This window comes from Passer montanus, unplaced genomic scaffold (assembly GCF_014805655.1).
Source record: "Passer montanus isolate IOZ18808 unplaced genomic scaffold, ASM1480565v1 scaffold45, whole genome shotgun sequence".
NCBI classification, from domain to species: domain Eukaryota; kingdom Metazoa; phylum Chordata; class Aves; order Passeriformes; family Passeridae; genus Passer; species Passer montanus.
The window spans coordinates 4,307,998-4,330,101 of NW_024369373.1; the positions used below are offsets into that span (position 1 = coordinate 4,307,998).

Here is a 22,104-nt window from a genome sequence, read left to right on the forward strand (position 1 = left end):
TGTGGGAATCCCTGTGCAAGGCTGAGACATGGATTCAAATTGTTCCTTCTCCCAGGGAACAGAAATCAGAGCATCCAGGCTCTTTGTTAGGCTCAGCTCTTGGGGTAAACCTTGTAACATTTTGAAATGAAAAAAATGGAAGTGACTTGGAGCAAGAAAAGGAAGTTCCCAGTTCTGTCTGAGAGGGAAACTGCTCCTTCCCACAGGACCTGCAGGGCCGGGAGTTACTCAGCACTTGACAAAAGAACCTAAAAATCCCCAGAGGCCCCAGTCTCCCATCACAGCAGGCAAACAGTGAAATATCTTAACCTGGTACATTCTGGTTCTCATTTAGTCACTGAGAGTCTCATGTTTATTTAGCCTTTCAGGGAACTGCCCTAGTCCTGCTGGAGGGGAAAAGCTGATGGAAGCTCTTGCCCATTGCAAGCACATCAAGGAGTTACTGTAAGTGTGTAATTTCAAATATCCTTTTGGGAAACTGGGCAAAAATCAAGGCACAGAAATCTGATATGGCTCCTATAAAGCCAAGATCAGTTTTACTACTTGATTCTTGTGAGAGCAGGGTAAAAACTCAGCTACACACCATAGAATTGTGTGGTGCTGGGTGTGAAAGGTTTGGGGATTGTCTTGAATTCCAAGACAATTGGAATTTCCAAGAACTGTGCAGACTGCATTAGTGGACTAATGGATTCCAGAGCTGAATTTGCAGGTTTATAGGCAGTGTCAGGAGCTGCTCAGTGCCTGTGTTGCCCAGGACATCACCATTAATCTGTGTGGCTGCAAAAATGGAGAGAAGTGGACAGATAAAGACTTTACACAGTCAGATCTATTGATGTCCTATTCCAGACCAGTTTAAAGAACATATATGCCCTGCCATATTAAATAAATGAAATTTAAAAATAACAAATAAAGAAAAGTTACAGATAAACTACTGGAACTGTCCTTGTAACCTTCAGATTATGGTGTGTGTACGAAGGGCACATATGAAAAAGTTCAATTTCAGTTCAACTCAGGTAACCCAGTCAGGAAGGGAGACAAGTGTCCTGCTGGGAATGCAGCTCAGTTTTACTTTCCTGTTTAACTTCTGCTGCAGGATTTCAAAACCTCCTTGTTTCTTCCTCCCACCCTCAGAGTCCTTTGAATTGGGCACGTTAGGTGCTTTCAGCACAGTCCCAGGCACATGTGGGTGAGGAATGGGGGTCACACAGGTGAGGAATGAGGCTCTGGACTTCACTGCCAGTAACATTTCACTTCTACTTCTTCCAGACTGTCAAGGAATGGTTTTGGAGACAGGACAGCAGTGACACTTCCCCTCTGTCTGCCTCACATGGCCAACCTGAAGATCCTGCAGTAAGTGTCAGCCTCTGCCCCAGGCAGGCTGGATATCCTGGGAGTATGGGGACTGTTGAAAGGAGGAATGGGAAAAGGCATGGGCACTGGTTGTTTAGAGAGTAATTTCAGTGTCCCAGGATTGAGAAACCCTCCACAATTACTCTGCTGTAAGAGTCACATCAACTCTTCTTGCTTAATCCCTTGCAGCATTAGCTATAGAGATGAACCAGGAAGAGAGTAGGCAGTAAAACAAGCCTTAAAATTGATTTTGAGTATGTTGGTTTCTGATGCCTCTGATGGAATGCAAGCATAAGGATGAGCATCTTTTATGGACCCTCACCTTTTTGTGCAGGCACCTCTGAGTCATTTATTTTCCCTGAACTCAGTGTTACTGTATTTTTAAAACTTTTGTGGGAGTCTTTCCAGGATTCTAACATGTAGGACTTTCTTGTACTGTTTTATAGTAACAAAGCCAGAAATTGGTGAGCTACAAGTGCTCACTGGGCTCAGTTATCCTAGAGGCATCTCTTTCAGCCTAAGATGTCATCAAAAGATAACTTAGAAAAGCAATCCCAGTGGTAGGACACCATCTCTGGCTGGGTTCTTGGCAAGTTAAATATGAGCTTCTGTTACAGCTTTATTCCAAAATAATCCTGCAATGCTTATGTTTCCTTGGTTAGCTTCCAGAACAACAACATTGGGCAGGCAGGAGGGCTGGAGCTGGCCAGAGCCCTGGTGGTGTGTGGGCTGCTGGAAGAGATAAGGTAGGTCATGGCTGGTGCACTTGGGATGGTGCCAAACAAATCACAGGCTGGGTTGGGTTGGAAGGGACTTCTGATCATCACCTTGCTCCAATCCCCCTGCAATGGGCAGGTTTCTCCAAGCCCCATCCAGCCTGGCCTTGGACAATTCCAGGGATGGGATATCTACAGCTTCTCTGGGAAACCTGTGCCAGGGCTTCACCACACTCACAGGGAAGAATTTCTATTTCTTCCTAATATCCAATTTAATCCTTCCCTCAGCTTGAAGCTCATCCCCCTTGTCCTGGCTCTCCATGCCCTTGTCCAAAGGCTCTCTCTAGCTCCCTTGTAGTCCCTTTAGGTGTTGGAAAGTTTTCTTCCCATTTTCCCTTACTGTCATTTCCCCTCAAGTCACACCAGTCAGTAACTCCAGTTTTTGAGGTTTTTTATTTCCAGTTTCTCATGCCACACATGATGTGCTGCAGATATGTCCTTCTTTAACACAGGCATAACCCCATATTTCTGTCTGCAGGCAATTCCCTGCTGCAGGGACTGAGTTGTGAGTTACAGCAGGGCTGTCACTCCCATTGCACCAAGCAGTGAATTGAATTAAAGTTTCTGTTTACCAATCTGGCTCATCCCTGCTGTCTGCAGAGTCCTCACTTAGTCTGGGTAGTAGTTATTAACTCGCTAGTTCACATGATTATGTTTTCATGGTGGCTTTTCTCTGACTCTACCTGCTTTTTCTGCACCACTCAAAGCTTTTCCATCCCTCTTACAGCCTATCAGAAAATGACCTTGGGGAGCAGAGTATCCATGCCCTGTCCAAGGGGCTGCCGTGCTTCAAACGCCTCCGCAGGATCGAGTGAGTGCTGGGGCAGGACGGGGTGCTGTGCTCCCCACAGCTCTGGCTCCAGCACACCGTGCCCTCTCTTTGCTCTCTCCCTGCTGCTCCAGCTTGAAATTCTGTGGAATCACTGATGGTGCTTCGAAATCCCTCTCCCTGGGCTTCCAACAGTGCCCTTCCATGGAGGAGATCATGTGAGTGCGGGGATGGGTGGGGAGGCACGTCAGCACTCACAGGTCACTCTCATGTCCGTGTCTGCTCCTGTTTGGAAATGCAGGGCACTTCTCACCCTGCTGAGTACTTGTTAAAGTATTTTATAATACTTTCCACCAAGTACTTTTCAGTGTAAATGTATCAGTAATTTACTAATTGATGAAATACACTGCTAAAAATTTTCATGGGGTAAAACTGTGTGCTCAGCAGCCACTTCCATCTTTCACATCTCATTCCCTGGGCCTGCAGGACTCTGAGATAACCACAGTTCACAGGCACTCCTTAGAGTCTTAACATGCATGGAAATATGTGGTGAAATGGAGGAAAATCCTCAAAATTAAGCTTGTAATCCAGGGGAATGTTCAGCTGTCATGATAAGAGGGTGATTAGCTCTTGCAAAAAGGCCAATCCACGAGGGGTACTGTCACAGTAGTGACACCAGCGTTGGTCCAGACTCACAGCTGGGATTTCTTGTCTGCCTTAGACTGTCTTGGAATGCCCTTGGAGATGGAGGAGCCCGAGAATTGGCCATTGCTCTCCCAAAGATGGAAAAGCTGAAGGTGTTAGAGTGAGTACAGCCCTGAGGAACACCCTGGGAAGGCTCATTTTCCTGTCATTGAGCCTTCAATCACAGGACTTGCAAAAAGGGGAGGTACTTTAGGAACAACAGGAAAGATTCTGCAGTTTAAGCTCCATGCACCAAGGGCTAGCCTTGCCTGGCTGATACACATGAATTAACACTTATTTTACTTAAGGTGATTACAACGTGGGATAATTCAGCTGTTTCCCACTCTGAATTTGTTTGGGATTTCAAAATCCTCTTTTGGTTTTTAAAACAGCCTGGAGCAAAACCGCATTGGAGCCTGTGGGGCCACGAGGCTGGCAGAGGAACTTGCCACGTGCCCAGAAATTCAGTCCATCAGGTGAGCAGGTGTCACAGAGCTCTGTGGCTGGGTCTGGGCTCAGCAGGGAGAGGTCAGGGTGACAAGTGTGGGGACAGACGTGACCCATGCCCCTGCTGCCCTGGGTTAGCTGGCAGGGAATAGGGTACTGCAGGGAATGCAGACACAAGGCAGGGAATCTGAGGGTTTTCTAGGACAGCTTCACCTCCTCAGAAAGTCCATGGGAAAAAAGGAACTGAAAAGTTTGCTGGCTTTAAATGAGGCAAAAAACCGAAGACCCGGTTGTGTAATAGCCCCATCAGAAAGTTGCTGCATTTGTTCTTTAAAGCTTTCTTTCTCTCATTCCTTCTGGTTTCACTTCTGATGAACATCACCCTTGGTCCTGCAGTAACACCTTTGCTGTCCTTGCAGGCTGTGGGGCAATCCAGTGCCCAAGGGCCTTCCTGAGACTCTGACAAGCCAAGACCCAAGGCTGTGCTTCTCCTTCAACTAACAAAGAAGATCCTTGGCCTAGCTAGGAGTTGCTCTGTCTGCTACTGCCCTCAAAACTGCACTGAAGAACCAGGAACTCAAAGTTCCTACAACTGAAAGCTGTAAATATTGGATCTTCCTTTGCTGCACTGAACCAATGTGGACACTGGTTTTTTTTTGTTCGGTTTGGATTTTTGTTTTGTTTTGTTTGTTTCTGTTGGGGTTTTGTTTGTTTTGTTTCTTGTGATCTTTTATTGTACAGAAGAGAAAAATACTGTAAATAACTGCTGCTAAGCAGGCAGTATGGTATTCTTGGTAGAAAAGCACTGAAACTCTCTTCAAGAGAATAACTTTCCAGAAAGTCATTAGCAAATAGTGATAAGAATGCTGATGTACTAGACTTTATTTATTTATGTATTGCCCTACAATGAAAGGTTCACCATCACCTTCATCCAAGCTTCAACTTCAAATTAGAAGTTCAATACTTTGATTTTGAGGGAGGAGCAGTGAGTGAGAGAAAGAACAGACACCATAATTGAGAAAAATACTGTAAATAACTGCTGCTAAGCAGGCAGTATGGTATTCTTGGTAGAAAAGCACTGAAACTCTCTTCAAGAGAATAACTTTCCAGAAAGTCATTAGCAAATAGTGATAAGAATGCTGATGTACTAGACTTTATTTATTTATGTATTGCCCTACAATGAAAGGTTCACCATCACCTCCATCCAAGCTTCAACTTCAAATTAGAAGCTCTTATTTTGAGGGAGGGGCAGTGAGTGACAGAAAGAACAGACACCATAATTAAGTTCTCACACACAGTCACAAAAAAGCAGATATAAGGTTTTCTCAGAGCTGTGAGATTTTGGAGTCACCATCCCTGGAAGTGTTCAGAAAATGTGTGGATGTGCCTCTTGGAAACATGTCTAGAGATGAACATGTTGATGCTGGGTAAGGGTTTGGCTCAGTGATCTTAGAGGTCTTTTCCAACCTTAGCCCTTCTATGATTGCATTATTCTAGGATGAGATGTATTTTCTCAGGCATTCAGAAAGTCAGCAGAGTATTTCATTATCCTTAATCAAGATTACAACACCCGCAGGGAGTTGCAGTAAAATACCCATCCTTTATTTTTACATCCAGAGAATGTAAAAATAAATATTTAAGTCTTGTGGTGGATTTATTTATGGAATTTTGTTTGCAGCAGCGTTTGCCTGGGGAGATGTAACTGATCTGATTTGGGCAGGGCAGGCAGCTGGAATGAGAAAGAAATGCTGGCCCAGCAAATCTTTGGGCAAGTGGCTGTGAGCAGGTGGTGCTGGTTATTCCTGGGGGAGCCACTGTCCCCATTTAGAGATCAGCATCATGTTTGTGACATAATGATGTGGTGGTGTAAAAGTGGGACACGTTTTGCAGAGACTACTCTGAAAAGGGTTTAGAAAAACAAAAACAAAGGAAAAAAGAGGTAGTGAAAATCCTCATCAGGTTATATAATTCAATGGAGTGAGCCACTATCTCAGATCTAAACACTGCCATTTACAAAAACCTTCACCAAATGTGGTGAACTGATATGAGGAAGAAATTCTTCCGTGGGGTTGCCCAGAGCAGCTGTGGCTGCCCCATCCCTGGCAGTGTCCAAGGCTGGGTTGGCCAGAGCTTGGGGCAGCCTGGGACAGTGAGAGGTGTCTCTACCACAGCAGGGGGCTGGAACAAGATGATTTTTAAGCTCTCCTGCCACCCAAACTGTTCTATGATGAATGAGGTCTGAGGCTGCCCCTCTGCAGTGCCCCTGACTCCTGAAGTCCATCATGAGAATGCTCCTGCAGCTCTGCTCTTGTCCCGAGATGTGAAAGGAGGGACTCTGAAATCTAACTGCACACCTGCATTCCTCGGGCTCTCCCCCAAATTCAGGGCTCAGTCTGACCCGAGAGAGTGGCCATCCCAACGGGAACCAGGGAAGGGAACTTGCAGGAACACACAGTGCATCTTTTCCAGAACACCAGGTGTCAGCAAAACCCCAAAAACGGGGAGAGGTTGTCTGCAATCCAGCGGTTCGGGATAAAAACGGGCTCTGTGCTGTATTTTATGTGCATTTTTTAAAAATCAGAGGTTTGGACCGAGTTGTACATGGCACACAACAACACCATGGGTCTGTGGCTCAATTCTTCCATGTGATGCCAAGGACTTCTGGGGCGTGCTTCCCATTTCCATTGTGCTTGCCATGTCCGTGCTCCAGCTGGTGTTCGTTTCTGAAAAGTTTCTGAGGGGAACTTGGGGGCTTTGTCCAATTTGGAGGGGTTAAATGTATCTTCTGGAATGCAGGAAGACGTGAGGCCATTAGGGATTGTGTGTGATGGCCGAAAAACAAACCAATTCCCAACCACCTAATTACTGCGGGCCATTTTTAGAGCTGTTACTATTAGGTTTCGGATTTATCATGGTCCAAAAATGGAAATGCAGCAGGACTCTCTGCACACCCCTATTGTTTCAGGCTGCCTGCAGTCTCTGGAAGACAATGTCTGAGCTAGTCAGTACTGGTTTCATACACAGAAGGCATTTTGCCCCCTGAGACCGGATCTTTAGAAAGAAGCACTGTGCTGTAAATAAACACGCTGCTGGAGGGCGGGAGGGAGCTGGGTTTTGTGCTGGGGAGCAGCTGGAGCCAGGCTGGGCCGGGCTCCTGCTCACCATGGTGGCAGCTCCAAAGAGCTGGAAACGCAGCCACGTTTCCTCTCTGCTAAAACCAGTTCCAGGTAGCCCTGAACCTGCTGTGACTTGGAGGCATCGTGCTGGCAGGAGAGAAAGCACAGGAAAATGTGATCTGGGAGAAAACAGGCATATTGGCATTTGTGAAATACCGTCTGCCTCTCCCTTTTCCCCTCTGAGTGACATTGTAAGCCTCAGGCAAGGAGGTAGGAGGGCAGGTCTGGCACAGACCCCACTTCTCCCACTGAATTCCTCTTTCAGGCACAACCTCGTCCCTTTCTCTGATGGTTTCTGGGCACACAGCTCTTTATACAGAAAGAGCAGGGCTGCTCCTAAACCTTAGGCTCAGCTCTTGGTTGGGTGCCTGTGCTGAGCAGGAGCCCTGGTGACCCCTGAGCCTGTCCTGTGTCCACTCTTGGGGCTGGGACTGGGGCTGGCAGAGGGAGCACCTTGTGCAGGCTAAAAACTTGGTGCCTTAAAACTCCTATGCCTTCCACAGCTCAAACTGAAGGAGAAGAAAGTATTCCAGCTGGGCAGGGGCATTTGGGACTTGCTTATTTGCCTGTGATCTTCCAAAGCATGAGCAGAGCCCATAGCAAAGAGCTCTGATCAAATACGGATGGTTTATTTAATCAACATCTCAGAGAGAGCCTTTCAGCCTTATATGAGCAGAGCCCATAGCAAAGAGCTCTGATCAAATACGGATGGTTTATTTAATCAGCAGCCTCAGAGAGAGCCTTTCAGCCTTACTACCATATCTCCACACCAAAAATGTCTCTATAGATATCCTGGACAGCTGAGGATGTGTCCACCAAGGGCTGGGTGAGGCTGCTGATGGCACTTTGGGGTCAGCCCCGGTGGTACCAGCCTCGAAGGGAGCACAGGCCAGCTCCTTGGGGTGATGGGTGGCTGTGACACTGGCCAGCCCTGTGGCCAACCCTTCAGGTCTGGGCCATGAATCTGAGGGCTGCTTCTTTTCCTTCTTTATCCCTCTTTTTCCCACGGGAAGTGGAATCAGCGGGACACGCTCCAGGCCTGGATGATTTCAGCACCAGGAGCACCCACACAGGCTGGGCAGGGAAAACCCTGCTTACACCCAAACAGCACAAAACCCAGTGCTTTCCCTTAAAAGTGATGAGCATTGATCCAACCAAGTTATATCTCCCCTTGGATCTGAGTGCATACCATGGAAAATAATTTTATAAATATATTTTTGGGCTGTTTTTAGGATTTTTTTTTTCTCCAAACAGCGAAGCAAAAGCAGCCAGGGAAGAAGTTTTGGGTTGGATCCTTTTTTTTTTTTTTAAATCAGAAGCGGCTGGTGCCGTTCCGGGCGGGGGGAGCGGAGCCCGCCCCTCGCCGCCGCCCGGGGCGGGTGGGCGGTGATGGCGAGGGGCGGGCGCGGCCGTGCGGAGCTTCTGAGCCCGCAGCCCCGCGGGAGCGGCTCGGCCCGGCCCGGCCCGGCCCGGCGGTGAGTACCGGGATGCCCCGGCGATAACGGGATCGGCCGCCGTGCCCCGGCTGGGTGGCGGCAGAGCGGATAGTGCGCGGGGAGGGTGGCGCTGGCCGGGACAGCGAAACACTGCTGGCAGCCGCGGGATGGGACCTGCTGGGTGATGTCCCCCACTGGCTCGTCCCGGGGTGTGGGGTGGCACTTCTGCCCTCTATCCTTTTGGACAGACCCTCCGTGCCCTGGGACAGACCCTCCCTCCTCTGAGACACACCTTTGGTTCCTCGACCGTCCCCCAGGACCATCCCCTGTCACTTTACGCTCCCCTTCCCAGCCCAGCTCCCTCCATCCTTGCACGGCGTGGAAGTTGTGCTGCTCCCACTCTCTGCGTGTCTGTATCCACTTCTAAGGAAGTCAGCTGGGTATGCGACCCCCAAGCAAATGCCAGGGCCTGGTGGCTTCACTCCCCGAGCCTGGGGTTATTTGTAGGGTTTTTTTGGGGGGACTGCTGCAAGCCCCTCTCCTTATCCTCTGGCATTGAGTCCAGGGGGATCTGGCGAGTTGGAGGCTGAGGAATCAGAGTCGCTTCTTCAGGAGCTGTTTGCAGCCCGACGCTGCTCCAGCTGGAGATGATCTCCTTCGTGCCATGCGTTTTGGGGGCACTGGGAGGGTTTCTGCTCACGGATGTGCTGCCTCTCTCTCCTCTGTGCCCAGCAAGACGCTTTGTTCTCTGAGCAAGAGGCGAGCGGAGCGTTTCCTCAGCAGTGTGAGGGTGCTGGGAGGATGGCAGGCAGGGAGGTTTTTTCCTCTCAGCTCTGCCAGCCTGAAGACCTGATGCAATAAGTCTTTGTGTGAGTAACCCTAATTTAGGCAAGTGGCTGGACTAAAGCCAGCAGGGCTGGAGGACTTGGTGGGCAAACACACCCTTTGGAGCTGGTCACCACAAGGAGGGTGGAACAGGAAACAGAGGTGAGTAGAGGGCTGAGCCTCGGTGGCAGAAACATCTCTGAAGGGCTGGGTCCTTGCTGCTGACTCCCCAGAGTGTGAGCTGCTTTGTGGAGAGGAATTGGGAGGATCCTCCTGAACCTCGAGAACCACGTTTGAACCTCCTGGCAATACACCTGAACCTCACTGGAAAAGCTGGAGTTGCGAGCACAGCCCAGGTGTGCCCAGTTCTGATCCTGCTCCCCTGTCACCTGCATCAGCCTGCTCGAGCCAGCCCAGGTACTGGGGCCTCTGATACCACTGTGCTTCTCTGGAGTCAGAAAATTTTTTATTATCAGCCAGAAATAGCCTTCCACCGAAGCCCGTTGGGGGCAGGGAAGGGAGAGATGGGAGGAGGAAGGCTGGGAACAAAAGCTCGGGGCATGTGGAAAGGAGTTGTTTGGAAGAACGCAGCCAGTGGAGGATGTTTTCCTGTAGCTGTCTTGGGGAAATGCTGCATTTGCTTTGGTTACAGCTGTGTCATAGCCTGGGACATACGTTTTCTGGTGATGTTTGTTTTTCTTTCCCTGCTGTTGCTGCTGGAGCATCCTGACTGGGATAAAGTGGAGGGAAGGAGTAAGGGCATCTAGTGAAGTAACAAATGTCCCCAGATTTCATCTTCCTGTGGTGTAGGCAACCTCTAGCCCCTGCCTTGGGCAGACATGCAGTCCTGGAGCTGCTCCCTTAGAGCCAACACTGTCCCCAGCCCCAGGGGATGGAGTTTGCCAGCAGCCTGCCTCTGCTGGCACTGTTGGCATGTGCCCTGCTGTTCCCAGGACCTGCTTGGTCAGGAGCACAGTTTGTGTCTCTTGCAGGGGCTGCAGACTCTGCCCTGGTGCAGTGGGAGGGTGGGCAGGGTCATCTGGCTGCTTCTCCCTCCCTGCTGCCCTGTGAGCTCCAGCTGAAGGGAGCTGAGATCCTGAGGATCAACATGTGGTGTCCTGGGGACATCCTTGCTCCCAGGGTCTCTGCTGGGGGACAGCAAGGGTTCCATGCTGGTTGCTGACAAGCTGTTGTGAAGCTGTTGCTTATCAGGGTTAAACAGCCCCAGTGTGTGGCCAGTCTGTGCTGTAGGAGGGGCCCTGGACCCCAGGAGCTGGGGATTCCAGTGTGGAAAAATCCTTTTTGGATTCAGCTGCTGGAGCTGAGCTGTGGATGAAGATGCTCTTTGCCTTAGAGGGATACATCAGCTGCACAGCCCTTGGCAGTCCTTGATGCTGCTCCTCTTGCAGCGATCCCCCTCCCTCACCCCGAAGCTCCGGGATTTTCGGGTGCTGGAGCAGCCTGCAGCTGCCCAGCTGTGTGCTGGAATTGCAGCAGCTTTGTTTGCCTTTCAGCAGTCTCAGTGTGGTGCACGAGGAGTCTGGGAGGAACAACTCCTGCTCCTGTTACACTTGGTGGAAAGAGTTTTCCCCTGGCTCCAGTGGAAAGCCCTGCCTGGGGGGAGCTGGCCGGGGCCGCTCGCGCCACCGTAAAGCAGGGCTTGTTCTCCGGGAGCCGTCGGAGTGCTGGGAACAAAATTCCAGGTTAATTGGTGAAAAAGCAACTCTCGCAGCCTCCTGTCCGGGTCCAGGGCTGCCAGCTCTCATAAGGAACTCTTTATGTGAGAGCCTTGGCTGGTGTTCAGAGGCAGGGTGGGGGGATAGAAGGAAAGGTAAATTTTCTGGTGCAGTGGAGCTGCCTGGCATTTGAAATAGTGCTCCTGGCAGGATGCAGAACCCACAAAACAGTGTGAAGAAAAAAAAGAATTGAACACTTCCCCACCCTTTCTGCCCCTGAAATCTTATGGTTTGTCTTTTAAACCTCTGTAAAATATTTGTTGAAGGACCTGAGTCATCACTTTTTGCTGCTTTGGCTCAGTTTCCTGGCTGCTGGCTTTGCAAGGTTACTCGTTTGGATCATGGGAGGAGGGGAAAAACTAATTCCCAAGAACTCAGGTGAGTTTGGAGAGCATAACATTGTTGTTAAAATGCCAGAAAAACAAACGAGTGTAGAATTCAGCAAGAAGGGCTCCAATTTTATTTATCTGATGCTTTTGCTAAGGCCTTGTGTTTGGGAGCTGTCATGTTTTCTGCCTGTAGCCAGCAGGAAAAATCTTGTGTCTAAAATAGTCGCCTTCCTCCCAGCCCTGGATTTTCCATCATCACGTGATTCCAGAAGCTGAGGATTTAGGAAGAAACATCAGCTGTCATGAAGCTGATTTTAAAAATGATACAAGCTGGGAATACAAGTTTTGCTATTAAACAAGTCCAGTGCAGTGCAACCATTTAAACCCAGCCTGATATTCCCTCGAGCGGTGTCTAAAGCTGCTGAGAAGGGGTCGAGAATTAGTCAGACGTCATTCTCACAAACCACAGCATTTTTGTCTCGCTGGCACACAATTCTGTCTCAGGGTGAAGCTTCACACATCAAGTGGCAGCATCTCTCTGCTGCAAAGCAGGCCAAAAAAATTAAAATTCTGTGGGAAAATGTTGGATCTTAGTGATGAAAATCCCGTCTGTGAAGGGGAAGGGATGGGGGGCTCTGAGAGGTGGGATGGAAGGGAGGGGGAAAGGTGGCTCCAGCCATGAGGACATCAGTGTCCCCATGTCTCTGCATGACTTGGTGTCCCAGTGCAGACGAGCATTACACATAAATATCCGTGAATTAATATTTATGTATCTTATCAGCTCTGAAGCACTGGTTGCTTTAGGGATGAAATGGTGCATGGGATGGAGGGACCTGCACAGCTGCCTGCTGCTGGGGCTGTTCTGGCTGACATGAGGTTAGGCTGGCATGCAGTGAGGTCCAAAAGCAGTTAAAGATATTTCTGATCACATAAATGATGAATTTTTTTTTTCTTCCCCTCTCACATGTGATAGATGGTGTTGGCTGGGAATAGGAATCCAATTAAGATTCAGAAAGCCAGCATTTTTGCTTTCAATGGCATAGGAAAGTGGTTAATAAGTTAAACAGCCTGTTACATACATGGTGTATAGTTGGGGTGTGGGAAGTTCCCTCTGCACCTGCAAGGGAGCCCTGCTGGCTGCGTGTCCTTTGCAGCCCAGCCCTGATCCTTTACATTCCATAGGGCCTGCCTTTAATTAAGTCCACTTTTTCCTCCAAATCCAGTTTTGAAACAGATCTATCCCCCCTTCCTTGTGAGTGTGCCCAGCTTTCCTATGGCTGCTGCAGGATGGGGCAGGGAATTTTTAACACTGGAAGCTAAAATATGCCCCAGATCCTGCGAGTGCCTTGTCCTGCCTTGCTGCATCTCCTGGTTTGCGTCTCCTTGTTTGTCCCACCTGGATCAGGTGTCTGACAAGAGCATCGCTGCCCTGGGCAGGCAGCAGGTTGGTGTTTGGCATTTCCCTGTGTCGGACAGAGGCTCCCACGGGTGCTGCCTGTGGCTGCTCCCGCAGGACCGAGCCTCCCCGGTGGAAGGCAGAGTGGATTTGTGCCAGGGACAGAACCTCCCCCGGGGTCCGCCTCGTGGGGCGGCTGTGTGCAGGGCTTGATGCCACCGCCACGATTCACGGTGACATCACGATGTTTTCTGCCCTGAATCACACATTTCCCTAAACTGAGCCTCAGAGGAAACTCGTAGCCAAGCGAAAATGTGCAGCCCTTCCCGGCGTGTGTGAGCCAGATACGTGCGTGCCCGTGGACTCGGGAATGGGCTCTGCCCGTGCGGCTCGGGCACCGCTCCGTGCCCCGAGCAGGGGCAGCTCTGCCCCCTCGCCTCGCCCTGCTGCTTCTCTGCCCTTTGTCCTGGCTGAGCAGCCAGCCTGGAAGGTGGATCTGTGAGCAGGGCAAGCCTGGAACGCATCCCTGGGTCTGTGAGCAGGGCAGACCGGCAGGGCTGGCACCAGGGTGGGCTCTGCCCCCTGCACACCGCCCTGTGCAGCCCAGGGAAGCACAGCCCCTGTTTCCTCTCCGGCTTTGAGGAAGGACTTTTTCCTGTGGTGTTGCCTTTTTTTTTTCTTTTTTTCTTAATATTTTTTAAATTTATTTTTATATTTTCTTTTTTTCCCTTTTCTTTTATTTTCCCTATTTTTTCCCTTTTTTCCTTTTTTTTTCTTTTTTCCCCCTTTTTTTCTTGGGAAAGGATTTTTCCCTGGGGTTTTCCTTTTTTTTTTCCCTTTTTTTTTTTTTTAATTTTTTAAAATTTATTTTTAAATTTTTAATTTTTTTTCTTTTTTTCCCTTTTCTTTTATTTTCCCTATTTTTTCCCTTTTTTCCTTTTTTTTTCTTTTTTCCCCCTTTTTTTCTTTTTTTTTCCCCCTTTTTTGTTTTGATGATTTTTTTTTTCTTTTTTCCCCTTTTTTTTTTTTTTTTTCCCCCCTTTTTTGTTTTGATGATTTTTTTTTTTCTTTTTTCCCCCTTTTTTCTTTTTTTTTTCCCTTTTTTGTTTTGATTTTTTTTTTTTTTCTTTTTTCCCCTCCACTTTGTGACTTTCTGAGCACACCCCCAGCCCTGCGGCTCCTCCCGGCCCGTGTCACCAGCGGTGCTCGCTGTCCCCACGTCACCGCGGGGTGTGGAGGAGCGGGTTTTGCTTTCGTTTGCCAGCCTGGAGCCCTCGGCTCTGCGACGACGCTGAGGATTGCGGAAACACCTCAGTCCTCGTGATTTCCCCTCGGTAAGTAGGTTTAGATACTTTGGGGGACATTTTCGGACTTTGTAGAGGGTTGGAGAACAAATTTGCTCTTTGCTCCCCAGCGCCAGGGCAGACTCTGCCCGGAGCTTTCTCCATGCCAGAAGCACAAAAAGGTGTTTGGTTTTCCTCTCCCCTCCCTGGCTTGCTGAGATTTCCAGTTTTGGTGTCTGTGAGCCCTCCCTGAGGAGCTGGCTCCATCCTCTGCGGTGGCCGGGCAGTGGCTGTGCCCTGCTCTTGCACAGGGACCGGTTTTCACCCCGCAGGGATGCTGCCACAGCGGCTCTTGCCTTCCCCGGTGCCCTCTGGCAGCGCAGCTCAGCTCCAGGATGGCTGCTGGGGGCAGAGCAGCCCCAAATCCTGCTCAGATGGAGGAAGCAGCCAGGGTGGCAAGCTGGTGGTCACGGGGGGACCTTGGGACCTGGTCAGGACTGTGAGGTGGGCAGGGATACAGGGCAGGAGGAGTCGCTGCCACCCTGCCATCCTTCAGTGTGAGCAGGCTCTTCCCTGATGCCACTGCCTGCTGGAGTCCAGCAGCTGCTGTGCCACCTGAGGGGATGGCAGAGGCTGCTGGAGGTGCTGGGTCCGTGCTGGACATCAGCAGTGGCTGCCTCAGCTCTGTGCTGGGCACGGGAAACTGCTCTGGAGCTGCTCTTCAGGGGATATTTTCAAAATGATTTGAGCCACTTTGGGGGTGTCCAGCTCTGGCTCCACAGGGTTTGCCTTGGAGTTTTCTTATGATTTGTGACTCCCAGGTTACCTCAGGTGACTTCTCAGGGCTCTGCTGGTCCTCAGCCCCTGGAGAAGCTTTGCTGGGTGCTGCCCATGTGCTGCTTGGTACAGCTGCTTGGGGATTCAGCAAGGTGGGTGCTGCCCTCACTGGCACCAAACCTGCACAGAGCTGGTGGCTGAGAGCTTCTCTGGGGACAGCAGGGACCTGAGAGGAGCTGTGGGTGGGGATGGCCCAGGAGTGAACTGGAGAAGCAGTCACTGTCACACCAGGGGCCACCAGCCCTTGAGAGGGAATTCTGCAGTGCTGCTGTGAGAAGCTCAGCTGCCAGCAGCAGCAGCATTGTCTGTTGTAGCCCATCAGGGACAGTTTCCATCAGGAAGGGTTCATTGGAGATACCACTTTATTAGGTTGCCCTGAAACCCTTTGTCCTTCTGTACCAGGCACCAAAGTGTCTCAGTGCAGTCTCCTTGGCTTGCAGCAGGCAGGACTGTGGGACCTGTGCTTTAGGCTGGAAACAGGAGACCTGCCTGGGCATCTCTGTCTGCTGGGTCTGCCCCAAATCTCTGTGAGGATTTGAGCTCAGTCCCAGCCATGCTGCTGTGCTGGGATGCTCAGAGGCAGTTTTCAGCCTTTCCCTGCCCCGTGGGAGAGATGAAGGTCCTCTGGCAGTAGCAGGTACCCAAGGAATGTCTACAGGGTTGTACCAAGCACCCCCTTTCTGCCTCCCAGCCCGCTCCCCTGTGGCTGGGGACCAGCAGCAGGGTGCTGTGGACATGACTGATTGCACCAGTGTGCAGAAGGTACAGAGGCTGCTAAAAGGTGCAAGCTGGGAATCCACTGAACTGCCTGTGTGGGACTCAGAGGCAAATGTTCTTGCTTTGTGAAAGAATTCTGGAGATGGCTCTGTGTGTCAGCAGGAGAGGGGACAGTGGCCACTGTGAGTTGTGGTGCCGTGGGGAGCTGCCTTGGGTGTCCATTGCAGTGCATCCCAGCTTTTCCTGGTGTCTCCAGCTCCATGTGTCCTGGCTGTTTCAGCTTTTCTGCTGCTCTGGGCAACCAGTTTCTGTATCCTCACACTCCTCTCCTGCTTCAATCTGATGACAGCCTGTTTTCACCTGCCCCTAATCCTCCCTCAGGTACTGCTGCTCTCCCTGTGTGTCTCCACTGCCTGTTAGATCAGATATGTCATTTATGACAACCCCAATTTACCTGTTTAATACTCCTCTCTCATTTTTGCCTTCCTGAAAGGAATTTTGCTCCTACAATTGCAGTAGGCTGTAGTAGGACAGTCTTAGTGGGGAAACAGTCACAGGTGACTTTTGTGGGCTGTTACAGAAATCGTGGATCATCCCAAAGAAGGATCTCCTGTTCCCTGGGATGGACATAGCAGAATTTTTCATGGTGTCACTGCTGGGTGTTGGTACTTCTGTGTCTGTTTCAAATATGCCTGGTATTGGCCATGAAAATGAATTATTTCTTTAATGAGAGGAGATCACTGAATTTAGGGCACTATTAAGATTGAGTCCATCCCCCTTCCAAAAGTTTTACCTAATCCACTGCTTTATTTTTTCCCCTCTGTTTTTTCTTGTTAAAGCTTAACACAGAACTCCAGCATGGCCTGAGAAACTGCTGCTCGTGAGGCTGCTCTTCTGCAGAGGGAGGGGAGACCTCTTCAGTCATGAGTTACTTTGCAAACAAATATCTCCTTCCCCTCTTTCCCTTTCAGATAAGAGGAAATAAAGCTCCCAGGTTTTTCTGCTGACCCTTTTACACTTCATAAAAGTGATTTTGCTCTCTGCTGTAGAGATTGGGGCGCCTGGGATAAGACTCTGCTCTGGGACTTAGATATTCAGAGCAGCCCCAGGGCTTGTGCGTACCCCCAGGCAGCAAAACCCTTCTCTGTGGATTGTTGTGGACATGGAACAGCTTGGTAGTGGCCAGTCCATGCAGAAGAAAAGTACTTGAAAGTTGTAAGCACAAAGATATTCAGTTCAGAAGGTCCTGGAAGCTGGAGTCCAAAAAGGATTTTTTGGGACCATGTCCCTGCATTCTGGTCCTACTCTTGTGACACCTCTTGATGGCAGATGGGACCCTGGGGCAGCCAAACCTTCAGGCCTGTCCCTGAGACCCCTCACTGGGAGCCTGGCCGTGTTTCCCTGGGAGGGCACGTGTCTGTGTGCTCGGCACGGGGCCCAGCTGGGATGGAACACCAGGAGAAGGTTTGGCTGCAGATGCTGAGCGAGTCACAGGACTTTGTTCAGGGCAGCAAATGTGGGGACAGGAGAACAAAAACGGGTGCAGAGACTGGAATACAGATGATGGCACGCCGACTCTTTCAGTGCCAGCTCAAATACCCCCAGAATGTCAATCTTTTGTGGGTGTTAGAATGGTGCTGGTCGCTGATGGTGCCTCCCATGTGAAGCCTCTGAGCTGGTGCTGGGGCAGCAGGGGCTGAACCCACACCTGGCCCTGTGGAAGGTGCTCGATCCATGCTGGTGTAGCAAGAAGAAGGTGCTGGATCCAGTGCAGTGGCAGCAGAGGTGGCTTTCCAGTGTTTGCTCTGGCTGGTGCTGGCCATCTCCTCACCCCAGTGCTTGTCCTGACCATGCACACCCTGGGGAGCCAGACTGAGCTCAGGGGCTGAATATGGGTGATGTGCTGTGCACCAAGAGGATGTTTTGGTGTCTGCTAGCCCTGGGAAAAAAGGTTTTTCCACTGAGTCACTTGGTGCCTCTGCTTTTTATGAGCCAGCACTGAGATCTGGGAGAAGGGGAGATGGAAAAATCCCGCCCAGACCTCCCTACTCCAGCAGGACCAGGTCCATGCCAGCACAGCCGCCCCATTTTTGCTTTTCAGAGGGAGTAGTAGACAGACAGCAGCATAAATAGAACAGGCTTGGCTATTTTAGGACATTGATTACATGATCAGTGCATTAAAGAAAAATAATTAAGTAAAATCTTCACTTTAGCTGCAGCTGGCAACACGGGCTTGGGTGGAACAGAGGCAGGGTTGGCACCTTGGAGCTGGTCCCCCAGCCGTGGTGGATGAACTTTTACTTCTCCATGTGTTCCTCCTTGAAGCTGCAGTAGATGGAAGGTTTCCCACGTGTGGCACCGTTCTGGTGTGACCCTGGCACTATTCTGGTGTGACATTGCCACTGTCCTGGTGTGACACTGCCGCCGTTCTGGCATTGTGCTGCTGTGCACAGGGGGTGATGGCATGAGACAGGCTTGGTCTAGGCAAGGGGGAGCCACTATGGGTGCTGTTTTGGTGATGCTCACCAGTGTCTGCAGCCAGGGATAGGGTTTTCCTTCTTCTGGAGAAGTTTCTGAGTTCTAAGGGAGCTGGGATGGTTGTACCACTCTTTCCCTGAGCAGCAGTCTGGGGTGAAGAGCTTCTGTTTCCTGGTGGGGGTTAAAACCAGGCTTCCTTCTGGTGATTTAATGCCAAGAAGAGATCTTGGCAGGCAGGAGAAGAAGGCTCCAAGCCTTGGGAGCCGGAGCTGTTTTCTGCTCAGAATTCATTGCAGCAGGGCTGAGCACTCAGGACAGCTGGTGGTGAGCCTTTCTCCCTGCTGGGATCACCCTCTCCCTGCCCTCCATCCCCATTCTAGCTTGGAAACTGAGCTGCAAGGGAAAAGGGCAGCAGCCCAGCTCCTGGCAGCACAAGGGCTTGTAAACACTCATACCCCGGCAAAACAAATAGATAATATTAATTGGGGCTTCAATGCCAAATAGAAGCAGATGGTTTATCAAGGTGGAGGAAGGCAATGTTTGAGGGCTTCAGATAAAGTGGATGAGCTAGGAGCCACTCTTCAAAAAGAAGACAAAAAATATTGAAGCAGCTGCTGAGAAGAGCTCACTCTCCACTAGCAATCATAGCCACAAAAGTTTGTTAGTATAAATTAATCTAAAAATGCTTTTTTTTTCCTTTTCCCCCCCTTTCTTCTCCATTGAAGATCACTGGTGATTCATGACAAGTAAAATGTATATCAGAAGTCCAGACTGTCCTGTGGGATGGGGTTTTGCACTAATAATGGTATAAAACACATTTATCTCTGCAAAATGGCTTTGGTAGCAGACTCTTGATAAGATTTTAAATGGATTTTTAGTCAGGGCCCTGTAAATCGTGCTCCAGGTCATGCAGTGCTTGTCACTGCTCTGAAACCACTATTGCCACTTTTTAACTGCTGCCAGAGCCACTGTTCTGTGCTGGCCTGGGTGGAGATGGAGCTGATTGAGGGCTGGAGCTGCCCAGCATCACACTCTTCCTCACAGTCTCACCCCTTTCCCTGTGATGATTTGCAGAGCAGAGCTCAAGTTTGCCCCTTGTAGCTTAGGTCCGTGGTCTGTTGCGTGGGGACAGCCAGACAGCAATCAGGTTTGTGCTGAAAGATGGTGTGGAAGTGTGGCTCCTCAGCACAAACAAAAGAACAGCATGCTTGGGGTGTACCCTCTGCCTTGAGGGAGTGAGATGTTACCTTCCCTTGAAAATCTGTTATTTATGGAGCAAACTCACAGCAGCTCACGGGTGTGCTCTGCTGGGCTTCCACTCAGGACACCTGGGAGATGGGGCCAGCAAAGCCTCATGGCTTAGATCACCTGTGTAACACAGAGCAGGAGGCTCTGCCGTGGGGCAGTGTGTGTGCCCAGCTCAGCAGGGCTGACAGAAGGTTTGCTGTCCCACAGAGTGCCTGGAGCTGCTGCCACCGGGCTCCATGGCCTACACGGTGCCGCCCGCGCCGGCGGGGCCCGTCGGCTCCCAGTACTGCGTCTGCAAGGTCGAGCTCTCCATCTGCGGCCAAAACCTTCTGGACAGGGATGTCACCTCCAAATCCGACCCTTTCTGCGTCCTCTTCATGGAAGTCAACGGGAAGTGGGTGGAGGTAAGTCCTGCTGTTGTGTGGATTTGTTCCTCCCGTGGTTTGCTCGTGCTCGTGTCCCTCTCTCTGTGCTCGCGCCTCCCTGAGCAGAAGTGGAAGCTTTTCTGGTGCTGCTGAGGCTGTGTGTGAATTGTTCTATGTGACAACTGGTCCTTCCCCCATCAGTGCTTTCTGCTTTGTGCTGGGCATTGGCTTTAACTGCAAATTCTGGTTTATACCTGCAGCCGTAGATGGTTGGTCTGGGAGGGAGCAGGGTAGGCAGAGTACGGATATGTGATGGATACAGGCACCTACATTGGGTGCAGCAGAAAATGAGCATTAAGGGATTTAAGTCATGTAAACCATACAAAAATTTTCCCAGTTCCTGGGAAATTAGGTGGTCTCATTCAGGTACTTGGCCAAGGAGCTGGTGAATCGCCAGCACCACCTCAGGTGTCCAACAGCTGATCTCACGTTCTTCAGGGAGAGTGTAGGGGAAAACTTCACTTTGCCACAGTCTGCAATTAATTTTTTTCAACAGCCTGGATGAGAATAATGAGCTTTCCAGCTTTGATAAGTGTCATTTCTGACCTAATTGTGCTTTTCAGGAATTTTTCTTTCTGTCAGTAATGTCTCAGTCCAGTGGTTTTGATCCCGAAGCTTTCTGTGTGATACAAATGTGTGGTGCTTTTAGGTTTTTGTTTTTCTTTTCTTCTGCTATTTTTAGCTTCTTTCTAATTGGCATGGTAGGCACTGGACCAAGCCTTGAGCAGCAGCTCAAGGGGTGTGGTGTGCTTGTGGCACCTCGGGGACACTGCTGGCATTGACTCACATGTGTCAGGCGTGCTGTGTAGGTTTGGCTCATGGCTGGGTGCCAGGCAGGGTCAGGAGAGGTGGGATTGCCCGTGAGAACCTTGCTGGATGGGGTGTTTGGTGGACTCTTGGTAGCTGGTGCCACGTGGTTCACAGCTACCCCCTTGTTCTCTGTGATTTTGGCCACACAGATGTGCCCCTTGCCCTGAGGGGAACATCTCCTGTCTGAAGGTGGTGGCTTTAGTAACACAACTGAAGTGGAGGCGACAGAATAAGCTCATTGGAACCCATCCCACCCCACTGCCCCTTTGTCCTCCACACCAGGTTAGGGACATGTCCCAAACCTTGGAGCTGGTTGTGGGTCTCCTCCTTTGGCACCAGCCCTGTCCTGGTTCTGAGCTGGGCAGTGGGGCTGTGCCCCAGCTGATGCCAGCAGGAAGATTTCTGCTCACTGTTCTTTCTAGCTGTAGCATTTGTTCCCAAATACAATTACTTTGTCTCACTGAGCTTAATAGGAATTTAAAATCTTTGTGAATCAGCCTTGGAGGAGTGGGGGAGGGTGGGATGGTAAACCACAGGCTGGGAAGTGAAGATGGGCGATGTTTAAACGTTCTGCCCAGTGATGTCATCTGGCAGAAGCCACGAAAGAGCTGACCTGTGGTGCCAGGAACAGGGACAAGGGACACATGACTCAGCCCTGCAGCTGCCTTTGTGCCACTGAGTCATCCAGGCAGTTCTGCACCTTCAGCATGAGCTTCCCTTGGCACTTGAGACAGCATCTCCCTGTGTTGGGGCAGGAAGCACCTCCACATGCTGGGCATGCTTGCAGGTCCCCAGCCAGCCTCGCTCTGGACACTGGAGACTCTCCACTGCTTTCACTGAGCACAAGGGCTGTTGCTGGAGATGGTTTCCTGGTTTTGTGCTCGATTTGCTGAGTTGTAGGATCATGGAATGGTTCCTCTTGGAAGGGACCTTAAAGATCACCTCGTTCCTACCCCCCTGCCATGGCCCTTGCTTGAAGCCACATCAGCCTGGCGTTGAACGCTTTCAGGGGCAGGGCAGTCACAACTTCTCAGAGAAACCTGTGCCAGGGCTTCCCCACCCTCACAGGGAAGAATTTCTTCCAAATATCCAATCTAACCTTGCTCTCTGTCATGTGTGAAGCCATTCCCCCATGCCATTGTCTGAAGTCCCTCTCCAGCTTTCCTATAGCCTTTTCAGGTGTTCTGAGGTCTCCTCTGAGCCTTCTGCCTTCTGAACAATCCCAAGACTCTCAGCCTTTTCTCACAGGAGAGGCACTCCCTCCCTCTAATTGCCTTTGTGGCCCTTTGAGGCTCTTATCCAAACAGATTTTCTTAATTAGCCTGGCTGCCTCTTAAAAACCCTTGTGCTTTTCTGCTTTTTGCTGGCAAAGACCCTATTCT

At 50.4% G+C, this 22,104-nt stretch overlaps 2 protein-coding genes across 12 annotated transcripts in view; both read left to right on the forward strand.

Moving 5' to 3' along the window:
• The window catches only part of NLRC5 (NLR family CARD domain containing 5), a 34,192-nt gene extending 29,153 nt beyond the window's left edge, over positions 1–5,039 (forward strand). For all 8 annotated transcript variants that reach the window (XM_039721457.1, XM_039721461.1, XM_039721458.1 and 5 more), the window contains 8 exons: positions 361–444; positions 1,267–1,350; positions 2,013–2,096; positions 2,854–2,937; positions 3,030–3,113; positions 3,617–3,700; positions 3,972–4,055; positions 4,446–5,039. In XM_039721457.1, coding sequence (XP_039577391.1) covers positions 361–444; positions 1,267–1,350; positions 2,013–2,096; positions 2,854–2,937; positions 3,030–3,113; positions 3,617–3,700; positions 3,972–4,055; positions 4,446–4,527 — 670 coding nt within the window. In that variant the 3' untranslated portion in view covers positions 4,528–5,039. The remainder of the gene's footprint in view (positions 1–360; positions 445–1,266; positions 1,351–2,012; positions 2,097–2,853; positions 2,938–3,029; positions 3,114–3,616; positions 3,701–3,971; positions 4,056–4,445) is intronic.
• A 3,520-nt stretch (positions 5,040–8,559) lies between these two features.
• The window catches only part of CPNE2 (copine 2), a 42,606-nt gene continuing 29,061 nt past the window's right edge, over positions 8,560–22,104 (forward strand). For 2 of the 4 annotated variants that reach the window (XM_039721158.1, XM_039721160.1), the window contains exons 1-2: positions 8,560–8,677; positions 19,695–19,891. In XM_039721158.1, the coding sequence (XP_039577092.1) occupies positions 19,724–19,891 (168 nt within the window). In that variant the 5' untranslated portion in view covers positions 8,560–8,677; positions 19,695–19,723. Of the gene's footprint in view, positions 8,678–9,700; positions 9,881–14,093; positions 14,259–19,694; positions 19,892–22,104 lie in introns of those variants that run through there. The other 2 variants (XM_039721159.1, XM_039721162.1) reach the window with 2 other exon arrangements.